This window comes from Periplaneta americana, chromosome 3 (assembly GCF_040183065.1).
Source record: "Periplaneta americana isolate PAMFEO1 chromosome 3, P.americana_PAMFEO1_priV1, whole genome shotgun sequence".
Lineage (NCBI taxonomy): Eukaryota > Metazoa > Arthropoda > Insecta > Blattodea > Blattidae > Periplaneta > Periplaneta americana.
Window position 1 is genome coordinate 206,672,413 of NC_091119.1, and position 23,932 is coordinate 206,696,344.

The following is a 23,932-nucleotide window of genomic DNA, read 5'->3' on the forward strand; positions in this document are numbered from 1 at the left end:
CGCTATCAACTTTCGTCAATCAATTTGTCTCTTTTTGTAGGTAAATTATTTCTTCTATCTGTTATAAAATGACTGCAAGTCATAAAACAATATTTTCTCAAAGAAAGCAAACTTGATAATGATATAAAAAGGCACTGGAAACAAAGCAAATTTACTTATTAATGGTGACAATTTGATTTAATTATGACAAAAATAAATGTAATTTATCTTCCGAACATCTTGTACACTTCTAATCTTTGTACGTTTCTTTCCTAGGGTCTGAAGAAATTACGATTCAGTTCGTAAACCTGAGAATAAAAGGTTCATGAGCTGTTCGCTAGGAAAGTGTTCACAATCGCAGAACTAAGATTTCTAAATAATAACAGCTGATAACTGAAGATGAAACTGCATTAATTCTTAATTTAGTGCTATACTGTGAAGAAAGTCGTTATTCCATCATACATGTCCAAAGCTCTCTATTGTGTGGTTTACAAGTTAGCTAGTTGCTAGTCACTACCATGTAGTGTAGACTTGAGCTCTGGGACACGGCCTAAGTAGAAGACGTGATGTGGATAAACTTGTTTTGGTACGGTACTCCTATCGAAACTGGTTCTACACCGTGATTAAGGAAATTTATTGTTATTACTAATTTCAATTTAAAAATATATGAATATAATATCTAGTCTTTTGTGATTACAAATTATTTATAATAAAGGAACGTTCCCAAATTACCACGTTTAACGTCGCACATATATATGTATTTATTTACACTGTAAGTGGGCAAGCACCCGGTGGCAGTGGTATACACAATATAAACAATAAACAATAAAATTTACAATACACAATACAATTTTATACACAATACAATAAGAATACGCAATACAATTTTACACAATAATTACAATTAATAATAAAACATAAATAAAATACCTAATTTTACAATACAGCCTACATAATTATGTATAGGCCCTACATAAGTTTCAATAGTCTTTCACTTTACTCTCATCTCACTCACTGTAGTGGCACTATGATGCATTTAACTGACACTCTATAACACATTTCACTGACACTATAGAACACATTTCACTGACACTATAAATTATCACTGATCGGAACTGTTCACTGCACTCTAAAACCATAACTTCACTGACTCACCTCGCTTCACTGATACAACAGTTCAAATAAGTCAAATAATTACATCCTTATGCATACTTATAAACAGAACTACATTTAAACTAAACATTTCTAGTCTAAGACCCTTTTACACGGTATTCATAAATAATTTACAATTCAAACCAAGGGAGTAACTCGTCAGGCTAAATAAATACATGTCACCTTAAAAAATTAAATGTTTTATGTCAACTTAATTTTAATTTGCACTATATACACAACTTTTTAATTTATTCTTGAATCTCCTTAAGGAAGGACAGCCCTCAAAGACCGCTACAGGTAGGTCATTCCAATCATTTATAGTTCTATTTAAAAATGAGAATTTACCTACATCCGTTTTCAGTTTCCTACATTTGATTTTAAAATCATGATCGTTCCTACCATAGTACGTTGGCTTTTCGAACCGAGCCGTTATGTCTACCCATTCTTTCTGACCTAGATGTGCTCTATACAATGATATTATTCTAGTTTTCCTACATCTGTTTTCCAAAGTTTCCCCATTTAAGTTCTTTTATCGTATCGTTTCCATCTTCTCTTTCACCTTTAACAAATTTAGCTGCCCTATACTGTATTCTTTCTAAGAAATTTATCTGATATATTCTATAGGGATCCCAACATGTAGTTCCGTATTCCATTAACGGTCGCACTAACGTTAGATATACTATTTCCCTCGATTTGGGACTAGCCTTTCTCAAGATTCTCATAATAAAGTGAAGTGCCCTCCATGCTTTACCCGTAACATTATCAACATGCTCTCCCCAAGAAAGTTTGGAGTTTAAATACACTCTTAGGTATTTACAACATTGTTCTTGCGGAATTACAACACCACTGAATTCGTAATTAAGACTAGTTTCCTCTCGGGTTTTACAAAATGTTATAGATTTACTTTTAGAACCATTTATTTTCATCCTATGCATTAACGCCCAGTTATAAATTTTATTCAAGTCTGTTTGAATAGCATCTACATCTGAATTATTTCTAATCTTTCTATAGATAATGTAGTCGTCTGCAAAAAGCTCACATTTGATGTAATATTCTGGCATAGGTCATTTACGTATATTATAAAGAGTAATGGACCCAGAACGCTGCCCTGTGGCACCCCTGAACTTACATTTCCAATTTCCGATATTGCATGACCTACTCTAACTCTCTGGGTTCTATCTTTTAAGAATTCTTGGATCCATAGCACCACTCTTTTATCTATTCCTAGCCTACTTAACTTATCTATTAATATGTCATGTGGCACCAAATCAAATGCTTTCGAAAAATCAATCACAACTGCGTCGATTCTTCCGCCTCTATCTACCTCTTCAGCTAGATCCTGAACCAGCGACGTAATTTGACTATCACATGAGAAACCTTCCCTAAAACCATGCTAGCGGTTGTAAAACCAGTCTTTCGCATTTAGAACATGACGAATATAATCCGATATCAAATGCTCCATGACTTTACATACGACAGATGTAAGGCTAATCGGTCTGTAGTTTCCGACATCTAATTTATTTCCACCTTTATGTATGGGTACCACTATAGCTGATTTCCAGTCACATGGAATAGCTGCATTGTTTATGGAAACATGAAATATACGCATTAAGTATGGAATTATGGCCTCGGAACCTAATTTAAGAATCTCTGTAGCAATACTATCTGGTCCTAGAGACTTCCGATTTTTTAATTTCGTTATTCTCACTCTAACCCCTTTGGAAGTTATTTTGAAAGTCGAATTTGGTTCACATTCATGGTCTGTGACACAACCACTCCTATCAGCGGGATTATTATTATTATTATTATTATTATTATTATTATTATTATTATTATTATTATTATTGAAAACCGAAATGAAATAGGAATTTAATAAGTCGGCCTTTTCTTTGTCATCAGTTATACTTTCTCCGTTCTGATTTCGTAAAAGCACTACTCCTTCGTTTTTTCCTTTTCTCCTGCGTACATAATTATAAAACTGTCTCCAATTGTTACTTTCATCTTCTTTTAAAATAGTTTTTAGAAAATTTTCCTGAGCTAACCTTTTTTCACACTCAAGTTTCTTAATTAATTCGACATATTTTTCCCAATGCTCATGGCTTCGTTTACGTTTGCTAAATGCGCGCCTTGTCTTTTTCTTTAAGTAGCGAATATAATTAGTGTAATATTCTGGGTCCGGATTTTTCTTAATTATTTTAGAAGGTACACATTTTACTAATGCCTCGAAAATTATACTCTTAAATTTATGCCACACATTTTCCACATTTCCTTCAGTCCTTAGAAAGTCATCATGATTTTGTCGTAGAAACGTTTGTAATTCATGGCCATCGGTTTTGTTGAAGTTCCAGACAGACACTGGACTTGGCCTCGGATTTACTGTGTTTTCCCAGACGATTTCTAATAAGACGGTATTGTGATCACTTATTTTATGAAGACTTTCAGAGTTGACAAAGAGAGTTAATAATAGTTGAATATCAATAATAAATAGGCACTCGTACTGAACACAGAAAATAGTTATTAGTAAGAATCGTAAAGATTAAGACAAAGCTCTCAAAAAAAAATCTTAAAAGCTGCATTCAAGTAACCGTTTTGTGTCACTATTGAAACACTCGTGTTTGACACGACCCTCCGTAATTTTTATTTCTGACTTGCAGACCAAATGTAAACATACTGCGTTCTAATTCTTCCATCACACTCGGTTACTCTTTGTGCATTACACAACATACAATAATAGTAGACACCGATCTAGTTAACGTAAGACTTCTGTCACTATGGCAAAGTACGATGTGACGCATCTCACTTGTTACTCTTAAAAACAACCAGAAATTTCATCCAAACACTAATGGAAAGAATATTTACGTCTTTATAAAAACTGTTTTTACCTTAAATTTGTATTGAAGGAACGCGTATTGGACACTTTTATTACTGCTAAATATTCTTTGTTCCAGACCCAATATGCGATTACCTGAGAATGACACTTCGGAAGAAATACAACGTGGAATACACTCGTTACTAAGGTGCTATGATGTAATCTGCATGTGACAACATCCATGACAAGAAATATTTAGCTCATTTATACTAAGGGAAAGGGTTTCTAATTATCTTGTAAACTGTCTGTCTGAACTTCAGTAATTTCTTAATTCTAACATAATAACATTTCAAATTTTGTGATAATTTGTCACAAATGTTCTTAAAGTTTTACTTATGTACATATACTGTAAAATACACTAAACAAAATATCTTGATTAGGATATTATAAATTGAATTTCATATAGGGTTTGCCAGATTTCCAACATGTAACTCCAGGAATACACGGGAAGGAGAGAGAAATCTGTGAACGCCATCTCTGACCATATACTAGCATCTTAAAGCACAGTAGGCCTAATGACAAAATAGCTTAGCTATTAAAACAGTTATGTTACTCCCAAAGAAATTAAGAAAAGGACCATTTAGTATTATATTAAAAAAAAATAAATTTCGTAATATATTATCTAATGTAATAAAGAGAGCGAAAGCTAATTATTTCTCTACCAAATTAGAAAAATATAGCAATAATACTTAATTTTTGGCAAACTGTGCGAGAAACGGCAAATTTTGAAGTAAATGAAAAAGAATATTTTAATGAGATTATTTCTCGAAATGGTTTAATCTTAAGTGATAAAAAACATAATCTAACAGAATTTAATTCCTATTTTACACACATTGACTTGGATACTGTATCGTTTATAAAAAAAAAATGGCAATCTTCTTAGTAATGTAATTTCAGTAAATTTTTGTATGTAGGCCTATCTTTACTTCGTATCACATGATGAAATAATCAATACAGCCAAAACTTTAAAAAATAATGTATTACCTGGTCCTGATAACACAAGTGCTAAAAACCTTAACGTGGTTATAAATTATATTGCCAAACCTCTAACTCATGTTTTTAATTTATCTTTTTCCAAATAAATTTAAAAATGCAAGTGTGAAACCCATTTTTAAAACAGGAGACAAAAAGAATATGAACAATTATAGACCAATATCATTACTTTCTGGATTTCAAAATTACTAGAAAATGTATTAAAGTTCGATTAATGAATTATCTTGATAAACATAATATATTAAGTGATACTGAATTTTGTTTTCGAAAAAAGTTTAGTACAGATAATGCAATATATCAAGTTACTAAAAAAATTGTTAGAGAATTTGATCAAGGTAACAAATGTACTGGTATTTTCCTGGACATAAGAAAACCATTTTATACAGTGAAACATGACATCTTAATTGAGAAATTACACTTATTAGGGATCAAAGGTAATGCTTTAAACTTAATAAAAATCTCAATGACATAACTCAAATAACGAAAATTAACAATCATTCAAGTGATCCTTCAATTATTAATATAGGTCTTCCCCAAAGCACAGTTCTTGGCCCTATTTTATTTTTAATATAATATATTAATGACTTATTAAAAATTGACTTACAACAATACAATGGTGTTCATTATTCTTATGCAGATGACACAGTTTTACTTTTTGGTGGAAAAACCTGTTATGATGCATATAATAATTCAAATAATGGACTTAAATTAATAAAAAATGGTTTGATATAAATTATCTTTCTATCAACGAAAATAAAACCCTAATTATTTCATTCTCATGATCTGAAAAATGTAACAGACCTCCTACATCTATATTAAGTGTTAAATTACATAATTCTGATTGTTACCTTATGCAGTGTAAATGTCCGATTATTAAAGAGTCCTCTGAAGTTAAGTATTTAGGCATAATTTTCTACAGTCATTTAAAATTGGAACCAACACATTAATTACCTTTGTAATAAATTATGTGGAATATATTATTTTGTTTTATTGAGGAAATGCTTATCAATAAGTTTATTACGCACAATATAGTTAACTTTATTTCAATCGGTAATCATGTATGGAATTTTTATTACAGAAGAAAATAGTTAAATGATGTTTTCATAAACCACATCAAAAATTGTTTATTGACTTTAATGTTCTTAAAATAAGACAAATTTATTATTATTGTATTAATAAAATCCATACATAAAAATCGAAATAATTTTGAATTGTATTCTCTATAGTTGTGAAACAAAGGGGTATGAATTCTTTAAGATTGTTTGAACCAAAATGCAACACTGTTACAGTATTTAATCATAATAGTAATTTAGACCTAAGAATATATAAGAAATTTATATTTAAATATCCTAATCTTGCCAATTCTAACAGTTCTAGCATTAAATTTAAAAAGTTATGTATAGATTTTGTAATTAATGAAAAATTGTAAATTTAAATTTATATATTCTTATTGTATAGTTGACATAAGACAAAGTGTATTATACAGTATACTTCTTAATTTGAATTCAGGAATCCACCCCTGAGCACGAGTTCTACTCTTCCAGGGGTGAGCTAAAGTTTTATCTGTTTATATTGCTTTGTATCACAATTATTAGCAAAATAAATCATTAAAAAATAGTTCATTTGTATTAATAACATTTAGAAGCACATTTATGGTACAGATTGCGAAGAGGTAACTGCAAAGCTTGTATTTATACAAACTACTAATGACGTTCTATTTTTCCTAACTGCAATAAACACGCTCTCTTTATTTTATGGTAAGAAGAATCAGTCATTTTGGTTTGAAACACTTTCGGCGTCTTCACACACACATACTACACCCAATCAAGAAGAATTAATGTACCAATCAATAAACATGCACAGCTATTGCTTGGGAATGTAATTAATTTCAACTGAAACAGAAGGCAGTCAAGGTTTAAATTTAGCTCCTTATTCGTTATTACGTTTCTAAAGACACTTATGTTAATAAAATGTTTATCATAATTATGTAATACCATATCCGTACCAAGAGTAGAGACAATGAAAAAAGTAAAAATAAAATGACAGTAATAACAATAAAATAATAATAATAATAATAATAATAATAATAATAATAATAATAATTTATTTCTTTCATTTATTTATTTATTTCGAATATTAATGTGCAAAACATCAGCACAAAATAAAAAACCAAACTAAACAGAACAAATGATTAATAATAATAATAGTTTTATTTTCCCTGGCAGAGTTAAGGCCATCAGGCCTTCTCTTCCACTCAACCAGGATCAAATCACATACAGAAAAATGCATACCGGTATACAAATATTATCTTAAAAATAATAATAAACATAATTAAGTAAAAAAGATAGATTGAATACATATACACAATCAGTATTAACTTTAAAATAACAATAATAAAAATTATTTATATAATAAAAAATGAGACTGAATACATAATCACAAACAGGAAAATACATCTAGTATACAGTATTAACTAAAAAGAAAAAAAGAATTAATACATATGAATATAATCTCACAACTAAAGGAACAGTACAATTAGTATGATCAGCACAGCACGTGTTACATTGAGACAATGACAATTACCTAGATATAAGTGTTAATGGAAAAATAAAGTAATGGCAGTATCATTCACCAAATGCAACAAAATAAATGGCAATATCTAACAAATAATAAAATATATTAAATAACAAGTAAGGATATATCATGCATAAGTAAAATCAAATCAGATCTTGCAAATTAGCACTTTTAATACACCTGGCTACTGGAGAAAGGGATTTAAATAATTTAGTGAAGAAAATTCTTTGCCCACGAAGACCTTTCACGGGAATTCTAAGGTAGGTGTTATGTATAAAAGAATCACAATCAATGACACTATTACTAGCATTATTAAAGAAAGTGTAATCAATATCCTGACGTCTCGATTACAGACTGGTACAGTTAAAATATTTACTAGCTAGTTCGTAATTTAAAGAAGAGGAGTTAGGTACAAATCTGAACGCACAAAGAAAAATTAATTTTCTTTGGATATTTTCTAGTTTAGCTGAATAATAATAATAATAATAATAATAATAATAATAATAATAATAATAATAATAATGATAATGGCAATAATAATAATAATAATAATAATACTTATAATAATAATGATAATGGCAATAATAATAATAATAATAATAATAATAATAATAATAATAATGATAAAGACAATAATAATAATAATAATAATAATAATAATAATAATCGTTGGCTACCTATGAAATATCCGTCAATACGGGATTTTGTGTCCCGTATTTAATTCATACAGGACAAGTTTTTCTGGTCTCAAATACGTGACATCTCTTACAATACGGGACATCTGGTAAGCGTAATTTCATATTATGTTCAAATAATTTTACTTTTTCACGCTGACTATGACTTTTCATTGAATTTAAGAATACGAGAGGATCGTAAGGACATTTCAATTAATGTTTTTTTAATGCCACCAGGTTGTCTTTTCGACATTTCTAGTCTTCTCTCCTGGCCGTGGCTTAGTTGTAACCTGGAAGGCGGAGTTACATTACCCCGATGATGTGTTAGGATGATTATGATAATGTGGTGCCAGGAGAGGTCTTAAATCTAAACTTAACCTAAATTGCAGACCATGGACGAACACAGGAATAAACCCCTTTAAGGAAAAATTCCTGTGCTCTAACCGGGAATTGAACCCGGGACCTAATGAACTATATCCACTAGACCATGAGGCTGGTCTTTCAATTAATGTATGAATTTGTAGCCCAAACCATAAATATCATTAATATAATTACGCTGTCAAAATATTGCACTATAGTTTAGGACGCAGCAGACAAAGATACAACATCGGAAACGAGTTTTTCTGTATCAACTATGATGATTGGATTGTTCTTTCTCTCTTTATCGGTTTTAATTTTCCCTGTAGTACTGACTTATAAACCATTGTGGCGGAGGGGAGGGAGGGTATTGTCTCTGAATCCACATTGGATATCTACACAACGCGGACTCCCCTGGATGTGGGTCAACGCAGGGCCACCGCAGAAACATCACAAGACTTAGGACAACCACCCATTCCCATAGAGGGAAAATAAATTTCTTTCATTTCTGCACCGGGAATCGTACCACGGACCGCTTGGATGGGCAGAGCCACCGCGACGGACCTCATGTACATTCATGTATCAGAACTATTTTCACATCCACAGTTAAATTAAAATGTTGATTCATTTAACTCCTACACATGTGATCTTGTGTTCAAGAGTAACTTACTTGTTTGAGCAAGAATCAACGCAATTAGAGGGAAATTGTAATGTAAACAATGTAAACTTAGGAAATTAAATATAGATGCATTACGAGCACTTGATGTTTCTGTGTTCTTAGCAGTTTTAGGCATAAATTACATGAGAAGTCTCACTCCCATAGATGATGCATAACTTTAGACAAGTAGGGAAATATTGCCACAAAGGTAAAATAAATCTCTCTAAGCAATCTCGTAATGTTTTCCAAGAACTACAATAACCTCATTCCACTTTATAACATAAATGTTACCAACTGTACTGCGTTGTTGCAGAATTGCGTCAAAAATTGTCCTGATGCAGTTTATGGGTACTTAAACAGTGTGGCGGAACTTTCGGTTCTGCCGATAAATTTGTCAGCCTTAATATTGCTTCCAACATAATATGCTTTAAATAAGCTTAATGTAGGGTTCTAAAATTGTATTGTTGCGATATGAAGAACATGGGTTTAATATATGGAATACAACCTAATATTTTGGACACATTTCATCCAGTGAAAGCAAAACTGGTTCATATGCACGCACGTCCAATTTCGCCTCGTTTTGTAGTTACAGCCAATTTTGTGTCCCATTCATTCTGTAAGCAGTCTCAGCTACTACAACTAATTTTCCACTCCCACTGCCATAAGTATGACGTTATTAGCTTGTTCTTAGGAAAGTAATTAATGGACTTTGCCGTGATAATGTTGGTTGCTATTGACGACGGTACGAAGTCACATAGCTTTCTTTCCAGTAATCATTTGCAACATTTAATTCCCCATGTTATTAACACGCCTAGAGCCAGAGGAGTGGCGAAGATATAGAAAATTAAAATGCGCGTAAGCATTTAAAGATGTTTAAAACCATTAAACCTTTGAGACATTTGAGTCATTCTTTACCACAAGTATATATTTCTGGTATTTTTTCTAGGTAAAAGTCTGAATTGTTTTAATGTCGTGAAGTTGTGCCACAGTGGCTTCAAATAAAGCCACCTCCTAATTTGTACGCAAATTTATGAAAATAAGAATTGTTTGCAAATTTCATTTCCATTTTATATATTCTATTTCATTTGACCAATATCCACCTCAAACTTGTTCTGGTGCCTCAAAGGGTTAAACTACTTATTCTTACATTTCCTCATCTGTTGAGTAAAATTCTATTAAAATAATACACTCAGGGACAAAAAAACCGGACACTTCTATATTTGCTTGTGTTTTGTTGCCAATTATTTCAAAATGAAACAAAACTCATTTAAACAAAATAATGTTTCATTTAGCACCTTATACGACAACATTTGAAAAAAAAAAATCTCTGATGAGAAAATTTACAAAAAATTACAAAGGGCGTATAACTATGGCATTGTTTGGTCTAACTGTTTTTTCATTTTATGGTGCCTTAACCATTAAAAACTGTTTTTAGTAACGGGTATTACCCCCTCTGGCTTGAATAACTGCATCCATAATTCTTGGCATGCTCTCAATTTGGTTAGCAATGTCTTCTTGAGGAATAAGTTCCCATTCTTCGCCAAGTGCTCGCCTCAACTCTTGTAACGATTCTGGTCTCGGTCGTCTATTCTTAACACGCCGTCCCAGCATGTTCCACACGTGTTCAATTGGGTTCATGTCTGGACTCCTTGCTGGCCATGGAAGAACATGGATTCCCACTTCTTGGAGATAATCTCCGACCACATGGGCAATATGCGGCCGTGCATTATCATGCATTAAAACAAAATTATCGCCTACAAATTGGCCAAATGGCACAACATGATCAGCCAAACTTTCATTTATATACCTATCAGCTGTTAGTCTTACTCTTTGACGTAAGGAGTCTGTCTCTATGGCAACGTAAGATGTGAAGCTTCTCACTTGTTCCTCTTAAAACAACTAGAAATGTCATCCAGACACTAATGGAAAGAACATTAATTACGCTCTTTATAAAAACTGCTATCACCTTACATTTGTATTGAAGCAACGCGTATTGGTCACTGTTTTATTACTGCTAAATATTCTTTGTTCCAGGCCCAACTTGCGATGACCGGAGAGTGGCACTTCGGAAGAAATACAACGTGGAATAGACTCCTAAGTAAGGTGCAATGATGTAACCTGCATAAGTGACAACATCCATGCCAAGAAATATTTAGCTCATTTATGTTAAGGCAAAGGTTTTGTAATTACCTTGTAAATTATCTGTCTGAACTTCATTAAATATGTTAATTCTAAAATAATAACATTTCAAATTTTGTGATAATTGTCACAAAAGTTCTTAAGGATTCACGGAAGTTTAGGTACCGTAAAAATAAACTAAACAAGGTATCTTGGTTACGATATAATTTGAATTTCATATAGGTTGCCAGAGTTTCAGAATTGAAATAGGAAACGGTTGCAACATTTAACTCTAGAAAATTACGAAGAACTTCTAAGAAAGAGACAGAGAGAGTTCTGTGAGCTTCATCTCAGACCATATACTAGCACCTTAAAGCACAGTACATACATAAGTGTTCTGCCCAAGGGCAGGTCTTTCACTGCAAACCCAGAATTCTCCAATCTTTCCTATTTTCTGTCTTCCTTTTCGTTTCCTCACATGATCCAAATATCTTAATGTCGTCTATCATCTGATATCTTCTTCTGCCCCGAACTCTTCTCCCGTTCATCATTCCTTCCAGTGCATCCTTCTGTAGGCAGTTTCTCCACAGCCAGCGACCCAGCCATTTCCTTTTTCTCTTTCTGATCAGTTTCAGCATAATTCTTTCTTCACCCACTCTTTCCAACACAGGTCCGTTTCTTATTCTGTCTGTCCACTTCACACGTTTCATTTTTCTCCATATCCACATTTCAAATGATTCTATTTGCTTCTATTCACTTCGTTGCAATGTTCATTTTCTGTCCCATACAATACCACACTCCACATAAAGCACTTCACTAGTCTCTTCCTTAGTTCTTTTAAATTTATGTTAGAGAAATGAATCTGTAAGAATTACAATAACAGAAATGAGAATACTCTATATTAATTTGTAATTGTATAATTCATTACTCTACGACGCTTTATCTACTGCTATGGCTATCTAGCGTCTGAGTGTGATGAAGGTGGTAATGCCAACCAAATGAGTCCAGAGTCCAACGCCGCAAGTTACCCAGCATTTGCTCTTACTGGCTTGAGAGAAAACCCCGGAAATAAATCGCCTCTAAATAGCTTTCCTAAACAGGATTTTAACCCGGGTCCGCTCGTTCCGCGGTCACACATCCTAACCGTTACTCATGTTACGGTACTATTTAATTATTATTAATAGTTGCAATGCTAATAATGTTCAGCAAGTCTGGCGACTGATGTTAGCTATTAGAGATGCCGACGTGCTGTAATCTTGTCGTGCTGGCATTTTTTTACTGTACCGGTGGTTTTATTCCCTATTTTTAGGTCTGTATGTCCAGATATTTCACTTCCCATAGCACTGACACACATGTAGTGTCATTTCATGGAATTTATAGTAGTCAAGTTGAATGGTCTTTATATGTTAAGTATATTGTAATCTGTGAATTAAACTAACCTTATTTTGTTTATTTTGGTACATGCAAGATCATGTGTTCTTCAGGCATAGCACTACTAGGCTTACTAAATAAATGTTTAGAGGAATTCTTGAGGCTGATCACGTAACACTATCCCTCGAAATGTTGTCCTGGCTCAGTCTAGAAGATCGTAGGAAAATCCACTGTCTTTCCCTTCTCTTTCACATATTGCATTTCTCCACTCCTGTCTATCTTGCGTCTCGTTTTCAAAATTTATCCACCCATCATAACCTAGACACACGATCACAACACTCCTCAATATTATCCATTCCCTCCCACCGAACATCCTCATATTCATCTTCTTTCACTGTGGCTGTTCCTCGACTTTGGAATTCCCTACCGAGTAATGTCATGGACTGTCAGACATCAAACCAATTTAAGAATACCCTAACGAAATATTTTTCTAACAATTATTGTTAACAATAATAGCTGTTTCAGGTTTCTCAATGTTTAATGGTTATATATATCACAGATAAATATCTAAATAACCCATTATTATTATTATTATTATTACTATTATTATTATTACTATTATTATTACCATTATTATTATCATTATTATTATAACTATTTCTTACCAGTGTTTATTATTGTCACACTAACATTAGTTATCAAATTTTCATTATTTACTTTCATGTTGTTTTATGATCTAGATATTAACGTAATAACTATGTAACCAATTGTATTTAATTAGAATTAGAGTCTGGCTGGGCGGAAGAGAAGGCCTACTGGCCTTAGCTCTGCCAGATTAAATAAATAAATAATAATTATAATTATTATTATTATTATTGTTATTATTATTATTATTATTAAACTGGCAATTGTTATTTGAGATGCATTTATTTCAAACTATAGATGAAAGCCGCTTCACTCACAAGGGAAGGGTTTCGGCTCGAACAGGAATTTCGTATCCAAAATTTCTTTACAGGCCCATCTTTACATCTCTGTAAAGCTCCCAAAAGCATTCGTTTGTGTAATGTGTGGTTTGTCTGTTAGAGCACTGTACAAGTTGAAGGGTGGGAAGAGCACTGCACAAGTTAAGGGGATGGGACAGCTTACCCGTAAGCCTAGCCTAGCCTAGCCTAGAAGCTAGTGCGAGTGATAAAATGTCTAAAGCCCATTTAAGAACATTTTTCTCCAACATTCTGTCTGAAAATATTGCAGCTAATCAAAAGTATATACTGTTGTGTGAGTCATTGAATGGGCACAAGGACACGACCTTAATAAATTAATCATTCCAAGACTAAGATATGGAATGCATGATCATTCCACCTAAAAAAAACTAAATATTTCCAGCCTCTGAATATCTATTTCCTTAGACAATACAAAATATATGCTCGGAGGATAACAGATTGCATAAGGTCTCTTGCTGAGAATCCAGAACTTAACTTGGGAATCGAGTATTTATAATGAAAATGCACTCTGTTGTTCATAACCAGTTGTCTGCTCCAGTGTACCGCCCTATGCTTCAGTATTCCTGGCAGTCAGCTGGTTACGTGAATCGTGAACAAGTCTCGGAGTTCAAAAATGTAATTCAGGTAGCATTTGATTGTTCAGCACTGGAGTGTGGTTCAGTAGATTGTTCAGGTGTTGCTTCTGCGTGTTGTGCTTATCGCTCTGCTCCATGCTGTTTCATGCATTTTATAGAGAATCCTCATGTACATTTTTAAAGAAGTGTATTGACCAATACCAACCAAACGGAGAGTTAGACAAATGAATGCTTTTACGGTCTTCATCATCATTGTGAGGTAAGCCCCTGTACAAATTTTTAACCAAAAATTCCTGTTCGAGCCGAAACCCTTCCCTTGTCAGTAAAACACGACCACTCATCCTCGCGCACCTGTCCAATTGCTTTCCGCACACGTACCCCGAGAGCCAGTTCTTCCTTGAAGAGATCTGGATGGGCTATAAATCATGATATTTAGATAAATAAGTTATTTGTATTATCTTTCTTATAACGCATTATTAAACAAATATTAATTATATAATTTTCTTCATATTTTGCACAATCTAAATGATTGCCTATAATTATGTAGATAGGAAAACAATATTCTATGCGTAATGACACAATCCTGAGTGTACTTCATTGTAACCATGTTCTTTTTTAGTTTATTATGTAACGACAATATCAAATGCCTGCTATTATTCTGTTCAGAAGCTTTGTCATAGAGTGTCTTTAAAAAAAACAAAACTGAAAGTTACAATTTATAAAACAGTTATATTACCGATTGTTCTGTATGCTTGTGAAATTTGGACTCTCACTTTGAGAGAGGAACAGAGGTTAAGGGTGTTCGAGAATAATGTGTTTACAAGAATATTTGAGGCTAAGAGGGATGAAGTTACAGGAGAATGGAGAAAGTTACACAACACAGAACTGCACGCATTGTATTCTTCACCTGACATAATTAGGAACATTAAATCCAGACGTTTGAGATGGGCAGGGCATGTAGCACGTATTGGCGAATCCAGAAATGCATAAAGAGTGTTAGTTGAGAGACCTGATGTAAAAAGACCTTAGGGGAGGCCGAGACGTAGATGGAAGGATAATATTAAAATGGACTTCAGGTGGGATATGATAGTAGGGACTGGATTAATCTTGGTCAGGATAGGGATCGAGGGCGGGCTTATGTGAGGGCGGCAATGAACCTCCGAGTTCTTTAAAAGCCAGTAAGTAAGTATCAACTACTTGATTATTTAACTTCGATCGGATTGGTTATAGCAAGGTGTTATTGGCGAGATGAGACTGAGGATTCGCCATATATTACCTGACATTTGCCTTCGATACTCTATGGTGAGTTTACTCTGTTACCATTCGCACAGAACAAGTGCTCGGATCCCTTCTCTTGCGAGGACTGCGGCGTCCCTCTCTCCACTGGCTGCCCTGACTTATAGCATACCTGCCCTGCTGTGTTCTTTTGTGTTCCTTGCCCTCCTTATGTGTTAGCTATTAGGTTGTCCATTTTTTACTTTCCCCTACAAATTCTTTATGTTCCTTCATATAGAATGGCGAAAATAGGAGTAAGACAAATGGCCAACAGGCTTGCAGCTCACATAGACTTTTCGTCTGAGCTACAAATTGCCTTACAAGGATGAGTTTTCGCGTATCTTTTAAATGTTCCTCCATCCATTCCCAAATTAATTCATTTATTCATGTTGCGAAACGTTGATGTATCTACATCCTGGTACGGAGCTAAAAATAAAAAAATTCTCACCGCATGTGACACTTTGCTAGGAATTGTGTATATTAGAAAAAAAATAGTGCGCAGTATAAAAATTATTCGTGGAGGAAGGCCATGCATGATGCTTTTATTTCCTTGTTGCTAAGTTACCAGTCTCTAAATTTAATTAGCAGGGCTCGGATAATTATATAATTACAGTTTTTTTTCTATTAACATTAAGATGCGACATTTGTGATATGTTGGAGTTTCATGCCAATTAGAGTCTAAAAACGTAAACTTTAATGTCCATATATTTACATATTTTGCTTATAAGTAGGCCTACATATTCTCACATATTTTACTCATACGTAGGTATTTTTACATATTTATTAACATTTCCATGCTTAGTTGCAATTTTATTGAAATTCATAAAATATCCTGGAAGTGTATGCCCTTGCATGACACGGTCAAAAAGGTCACCTGTCTTGAATCTCACTGTCCGACCGTCGGTCACGTGATGCTCACCTTGCCACTGCGTGTCCGTCGGTCGCGTAATGCGCAATTTGTCACCGCGCACACTGTGCAACTTTCTTAATCTAGCTGGACAAAATTAATAACTTCTCTCCTTTTGAACAGATTTTCATGAAACTTTATCCAGAACTTCATTGTAACGTATTTGATTTCAGGACAAACTCTGATTACACAAATAAAGCTTTCAGGTATAATTCTCTGTAAAGTTGATTTGAATAATTTCGAGGGAAAAATTGTTCCGGTGCCGGGTATCGAACCCGGGACCTTTGGTTTAACGTACGAACGCTCTACCAACTGAGCTACCCGAGAACTCTACCCGACACCGATCCAATTTTTCCCTCTATATCCACAGACCTCAAAGTGGGCTGACAACCGTCAAGCAACCAACATTGAGTGCACACTAACTCTGTGTGACTTAAATTGTGGTTTTCTGTTAACGAACAGTGACGTGAATTATGCAAATCAAGCTTGCAGGTATAACTCCCTGTAAAGTTGATTTGAAAAATTTCGAGGGAAAAATTGTTCCGGGGCCGGGCATCGAACCCGGGACCTTTGGTTAAACGTACCAACGCTCTACCAACTGAGCTACCCGAGAACTCTACCAGACATGGATCCAATTTTTCCCTCTATATCCACAGACCTCAAACTGGGCTGACAACCGTCAAGCAACCAACTTCGAGTGCACGTTAACTCCGTGTGACTTAAATTGTGGTTTTCTGTTAACGAACAGTGACGTGTATTATGCAAATCAAGCTTTCAGGTATAACTCCCTGTAAAGTTGATTTGAATAATTTCGAGGGAATAATTGTTCCGGGGCCGGGCATCGAACCCGGGACCTTTGGTTTAACGTACCAACGCTCTACCAACTGATCGGTAATGTCTGGTAGAGTTCTCGGGTAGCTCAGTTGGTAGAGCGTTGGTACGTTAAACCAAAGGTCCCGGGTTCGATGCCCGGCCCGGAACAATTTTCCTTCGAAATTATTCAAACTCTGATTACGTTTGTGTAAGGTAAACTACCCCTTTATAGGGAATGAATTTACACAAAATTATTATTTTCTTTTCTATCTAACATATTTTATAAAACTTTATGCAGAAATTTAAGGTAGCATATTTTATTTGTGTACAAACTTTTATTACATTTGCCTAAGGAGAACTACCCATTTCTAGAGGATGAATTTAAACAAAATTAATAACATTTCTCCTATCTAACATATTTTCATGAAAATTTATGCAGAACTTACAGGTAGCGTATTCGATTAGTGTAACAACACTCTGAGTACATACTTTTACACAAGAAAAATTCTCTCTTGTAGGGGTTCAATTAAACAAAATTAGTAACTATCAATGCAAATGAATATATAAAAAAAAATTGTTATAAAATATGTAGGCTTACCTTATCCTGTTTAATTAATGGTATATGTTATGAATTGTTGAAATGTATCCACATTTATGTCAAATCTTACTTACATATTTACTTCCTTACTTACTTACTGGCTTTTAAGGAACCCGCAGGTTCATTGTGCCCTCACATAAGTCCGCCATTGGTCCCTATCCTGAGCAAGATTAATCCAGTCTCTATCATCATATCCCACCTCCCTCAAATCCATTTTAATATTATCTTCCCATCTACGTCTCGGCCTCCCCAAAGGTCTTTTTCCCTCCGGTCTCCCAACTAACACTCTATATGCATTTCTCATTCGCCCATACGTGCTACATGCCCTGCCCATCTCAAACGTCTGGATTTAATGTTCCTAATTATGTCAGGTGAAGAATACAATGCGTGCAGTTCTGCGTTGTGTAACTTTCTCCATTCTCCTGTAACTTCATCCCTCTTAGCTCCAAATATTTTCCTAAGCACCTTATTCTCAAACACCCTTAACCTATGTTCCTCTCTCAAAGTGAGAACAACCGGTAATAAAACTGTTTTATAAATTCTAACTTTCAGATTTTTTGATAGCAGACTGGATGACAAAAGCTTGACAGCACACAGCAGTTAGCATTTTGTAACTTAAGTCAGAGTTTTTGGAGAAAAATATATAAATGTCCTTCATATCAAATACAAGCCGTATTGTGGACTCTATTTTAGTAATTTAGCTAAATTACATAGTATGCTGAAGCACATACCTCGATTTATAAATTCCATATGGAATAAGAAAACAAAACACAATTTATCACTCCTTAATGCGACCTTAAACGAAGCGCTCTCTATTGCGACTGAGGAGTGTGGTTTCAACCCTCTGCAGATAGCAATGTTTACGCTGCTGTAAAACAAATAAATATTCACGAGAAATGCCGTGTAGTGTCTTCATAAAATCCTTCGTACATTCAGGGACACGTATTCATAAAAATATATAGTGACATCAACAAGTCGAAAAATGAATTTTGTCCAGTTAGATTAAGAAAATTGAACACTGTGTGTGCTGCATGTCTAAGCCATGCCATGTCATCGAGTGAAGCGTCAGTTAGTCGCAGTTAGGCGGCGTGTGTAGAGTGAACAATAACTTTGTGTTGTGTGTCCTCAGCATTTAAATTTTTCTTTAATTCAAGATAAATATTGCACTAAAAGATGCTGAAGGAGAAAACCCAGATAGAAAGATATTTTTTGCCTGGTTTGTGAGAAGAATGTGCCCTGTTCTCAACGTTTTCAAGTCCTGTAACACTTATCCCCATCACGACATCGGACCCTTGCTTCGAAGACATCTCAAAAAACGTTGTTACTCACTGAACCTCAAGCTCAGAAACACCCAGGAGCTCAGGAATCTCAGTTTGCATGCTATGGTTTGTGTTTATATCCCTATTTGGAAATTTAAAAAATCCAGTGCTGTGAGAGTTTCTTGAGAAATACACACGTGAAACTGTGCCAGATGAATCTACAATCAGAAAGAACTATGTACCTGACTTATGTACATGTATTATTTAATTCAATGCAGTGGAATTTGACTGATTTATATACGGAAACAATCAACTCTATTCGTTTGGAAATTGGTGCTGATGATCCCATTTGGGCCTCAATTGACGAGACAACTGATGTACAGGGAAGGCATATTGGAAATGTTACAGTGGGCGTGTTGAAAGATAATGAAGCCAGTAAGTCTGTGAGGTGTTACTAAAATGCAATCATCAAAATATTGCTTAATTTTTTAATGATTCAATGAGACTTCTGTGTCCGGATGGGTGAAACACAGCAATGTCTTCGTTCTTAAAAATTATATTGCCCACATCCAGTGCAATTTTTCGTATTCATGCATTGCCATTAAATCTTTGGCGACATCTTCTTTCAAAGTCTCAGACAGCCTTGATGTTATTCATTCTGTAGTCACTTCTCTGGAAAGTCTACAAGGGCCGGTTGTAGCTGCAGTGAATGATAAGCTCTATTCCAGTTTGAAGAAAAACCCAGGATTCAAAACAGTCAGTGCTAAGTGAAGGTAGTACTGAAGTCTTTGAAATTGAGATTTGTGCAAGTTTCAATGAGCACCCATTACTTCATGTGAAGTTCAACAATGATTTAGTGAGTACAAAGCCATGTTACGCGATAAAAGGAGAAGTTTTCTACTTGACAATTTGAAACACATGTTTGTTCCTTATTTTATGGGGATCGTAATTTGGAAAATTAACAGCAATATGTAATATTCAATTTTTGAGTTATTTACATACATCTCCAGATTATTATACAGGGACATCATTTTATTTTTACTTCAATTTTTATTGTACCTGAGTTTTTTAATGTACTTCACTCCCACCCCTTCTATTAATGAAGTTCAACCGTCCTGCACACAGATCCAAGACCGCATATACAGTCATAGTAGCCTTACGGTCATAGTAACAGTACGTTCCAAAAATATGTTCGCGTTTTCCAGTGACGAAAGAGCTTTCAACTTTGAATCATTTTCGCACAGGTACTGTCGTACATTTGCCTACGTCGTATCCCGGTTTCCCCCACCTGCTTTTATTTGCCAGCTAGTGGCTGGGCTGTCTTAGCTCTTTTCTGAGAACATTAATTTCTGTTAGGAATTGGACATCTACGTAATATTATACAGCTGTTTAAAACAATTTAAATAAAAGGGCCTCGTTAAGTAATTAACTGTCACGTGATTTCCTCCCTTTCTACGACCCTACGGCATAACCACTTGGACGGACAGTAGATAGTATGTCTGAGTAATTTTATCTTTTCGGATCGGGCACAAGTGAAGATTAAATTTACAGTACGTAAGGTACCCTTTTATAGAGTAGGTACAGAATTATTTCAACACGAGTTACTAGTTACGAAGGACGAAACTGGTTAATTGAGATTAGGTACAATAGTCTATATTGCGATGATATGCACATTAGAACTGATGCCTGTATCGAAATGAATGGCCACCATTTTCAAAAATGTGTTTAAATATCCATATTATGATTATTTTTCAATTTAACTTCATTCTCTATATTGTACGCTAATGTGCTGTAGACAGTATAATATACACTGCATAATGAATACGTCCGAATGAATAGCTCAGTTCGTGAGTAAAAACACTCATTGTTAATACTGTACTGTATTTTGATTAAACAAAAACCTAATGAAAATGATCAAACTCAAAAGCACGATATTTTGTAGTTTACGTAAATGGATGAACTACTTTTCTTCCCTCCTATACCTAGTAAAGTGATTTGTTTCTATATTACGCCAGTATCATCGAACTCCAGTCGTGGAAGGGAGTAGCAAACGGCGTTGATCCAAAGGTATAGCCAGGTTAATATTAAAAATGATAGTAAAAATAAAATGATGTCCCTGTACCTAATTGTAGTATTGGATCCATAATAGGGTATGTGTTGAGACAGCAATATATTTCAAGAAAATATAGGAAATTCTGATATTATGATGTTACATATTTTTTGTTTTTTTTTTAATGGCTTTATTACATATTTCAAGACTTCTAAGTACATATATATGTACATATTTTACTGATCTTTAGTACGTAACTATCCGGGCATTGTTAATAAGCAATGTTCTGTATACTGGAAATGATGTCGGGATCTGTTGAAACCGAAATTCTTTCTGAAGTTGTCAAAGCCAAACAAGCTGAAGATAAATTGTTGCCAATTAAATAAATAAAAGTATAAATAAACAAACAACATATTTTTTTGGCCCTAGGGCCTATAATAGTAATATGCGTTACAAGAGCGGTATGTTGATGTTTTCATGTTCGAGGAAAAGATTGAAAAAGCGAAACGTAGTTGAGCTTTTTTAATTTCCGAGAACATGAAAACAAACATACCGCTCGTGCATCGTACATTATTTTGTGCGAAGATCGTTTATTACATACCTCAAAGACGAATTTATAATTAGTTGCAATGAAATCTCCATGTTGGTTTCTGTTCAATGACGGCAACTATGGAAAACAAATATATCTATCTTCAACATTGTTCCTATAAAATGTTTTCTGTGTTTACTATACTCCAGCAGGCCGTGATATACGTCTGTCTTTTTTTCCCCCCAGTCTATAAATGCGAACTTAAAACAAACGGTAAGGTTATGTAATGATTTATTTTTAATTTTAATATTTTAACAATATTATTTATATAACATATTGCAGTAATAACATCGGCAAGTTTGTTGATTTTTTCACGGCTTCCTTAATGTTACTTGCATTACAAATGCAGTAACCTTTGTGGTGTTGTAGAGTTTACTTAATTTTTGCAAATATTTAAAAACAATAATTAACATTGCAATTTAGGTGAAATTGCAGTGGTAAGTTTCCAATTTATAATTATTACTATGTTAAACGTCTCTAAAAATAATATGTTAAAAGCCTAAAGCAGTAAAATGAATATGGCGCTTAAGCAGTAAGAAGAGGGAAATTGTTATGTGTGTTACGTTGGGAATACTGAATGTGGTATTTCACACTTACCGCGTATTGGTTTTATGCGGAAAGCAAGCAAATACGCACGATCTCGCACAAAAGTTATTTTAGGCCCGCAAAGGTATAATGGATTGTATTACATATATAGTATGCATGGAGAAATTAAACAATTATGGGATAGTGCGTCATAATAAAATTGATAACTTGCTAAAGACATTTTCCTCAACATTTTCCTGCAGGTTATATAAGGACCCGGTTTACCTCTGACGTCAATTTGTCACTTGCTTTGTCTTTGTTCTGCTCAATTGAGCATGTTTCCTGACTAGTATGGCCAATTAATTAATCTTAGGCAGGTATATATAGGCCTACAGGCGCTCCTCGTTGTCACAACAATACTTCCGTTTCACAATGACGACAAGCATCAGGATTCTCGTGTTAGTAGCTGTCTTCTGTGTAGGACTACAGAACGTGGCAGACTCAGGTATGTAGCCCTCAAGTACTGTAAGTGTACTGTAGATCAATCCTCAATACGCGTTCTATGACATCTGAAAAGAAGCGAACATTCTTCTTCGCCAAAGTTCACTTTTCGCAACCGTGCAGTAGTGCTTAATTTCAACTGTCTTGAGCATTCTTTTAATTCACCGCAATCAATTATTATTATTATTATTATTATTATTATTATTATTACTACTAGCCGTACCCGTGCGCTCCGCTGCACCTGTTAGAAATAAATATAAAGTAATTACATAATTAAAATAGGACGTTTGATCCAGGGAACAACTTTTACAACAGCGCAAGATAATCTGCTTCGCTCATTACCCATTTTTTTTGCATTGCATTTATTGCATATATATTTTATGTATTTTAACACGATTCAATTGAGTATAGTTAAAATTTGAATTATAAAATAATGGATTGCTAAGCTAACGTACTATTACTGCATACTAAATCAATACACTCTCGTTGTTCGTTAATTCTCTGAGATTAAAATGAGTGTACATAAATATTACTTTAAGGGGAGAGGATAGTAATTTTTAAAACTTTTTTCTTATTTGGTGTAAAATATTAATTTTTTGTATGTAGAGAGCTCATGGCTATAGCAACTCAACAAAATATAAATATTTTGAATAAATTATTTGGGAGGCAGATTTGAAAAAAAAAATGTACCCAATGCAGGATTTTACTAAACTCGATATATCTAAGCCATTTTTAAAGATAAATTTAAACACTATGTTACAATTTATTTGTAAAAGCACGCTCTACAAACTGTCTGTAACAGAAATTTGATATTAGTTCCTACATTTGTAAAATAAACAATTAAAATTTAATAACATTTTTTTTATTTTCTTTCTTGCAAACAGAGAGACTTATTTTTAAAATGAAATCAATTAGGGAAATTCCGTCACAGAGAAAAGTTTCCTAGTAGTCTAGAGAATGTGTATTCTAAATTTCATATATATATCTTTAATAGTTCAGAAATTATATCGATTTTTGTCTGGCTATGTAGCGAAAAAAGTAAAGTTCCAGAAACAGCAATCAAAGGGGGTGTGATTTAATAATCCAGAGCGCAG

At 33.9% G+C, this 23,932-nt stretch overlaps 2 protein-coding genes across 5 annotated transcripts in view; both read left to right on the forward strand.

Moving 5' to 3' along the window:
- The window catches only part of LOC138696975 (uncharacterized), a 49,539-nt gene extending 36,100 nt beyond the window's left edge, over positions 1-13,439 (forward strand). For 2 of the 3 annotated variants that reach the window (XM_069822520.1, XM_069822521.1), the window contains exon 9: positions 4,080-5,909. In XM_069822520.1, the coding sequence (XP_069678621.1) occupies positions 4,080-4,147 (68 nt within the window). In that variant the 3' untranslated portion in view covers positions 4,148-5,909. Of the gene's footprint in view, positions 1-4,079; positions 5,910-11,290 lie in introns of those variants that run through there. The other variant, XM_069822522.1, reaches the window with a different exon arrangement.
- Positions 13,440-22,753: 9,314 nt separating this feature from the next.
- The window catches only part of LOC138696976 (uncharacterized), a 32,214-nt gene continuing 31,035 nt past the window's right edge, over positions 22,754-23,932 (forward strand). For both annotated transcript variants that reach the window (XM_069822523.1, XM_069822524.1), the window contains exon 1: positions 22,754-22,842. In XM_069822523.1, coding sequence (XP_069678624.1) covers positions 22,770-22,842 — 73 coding nt within the window. In that variant the 5' untranslated portion in view covers positions 22,754-22,769. The remainder of the gene's footprint in view (positions 22,843-23,932) is intronic.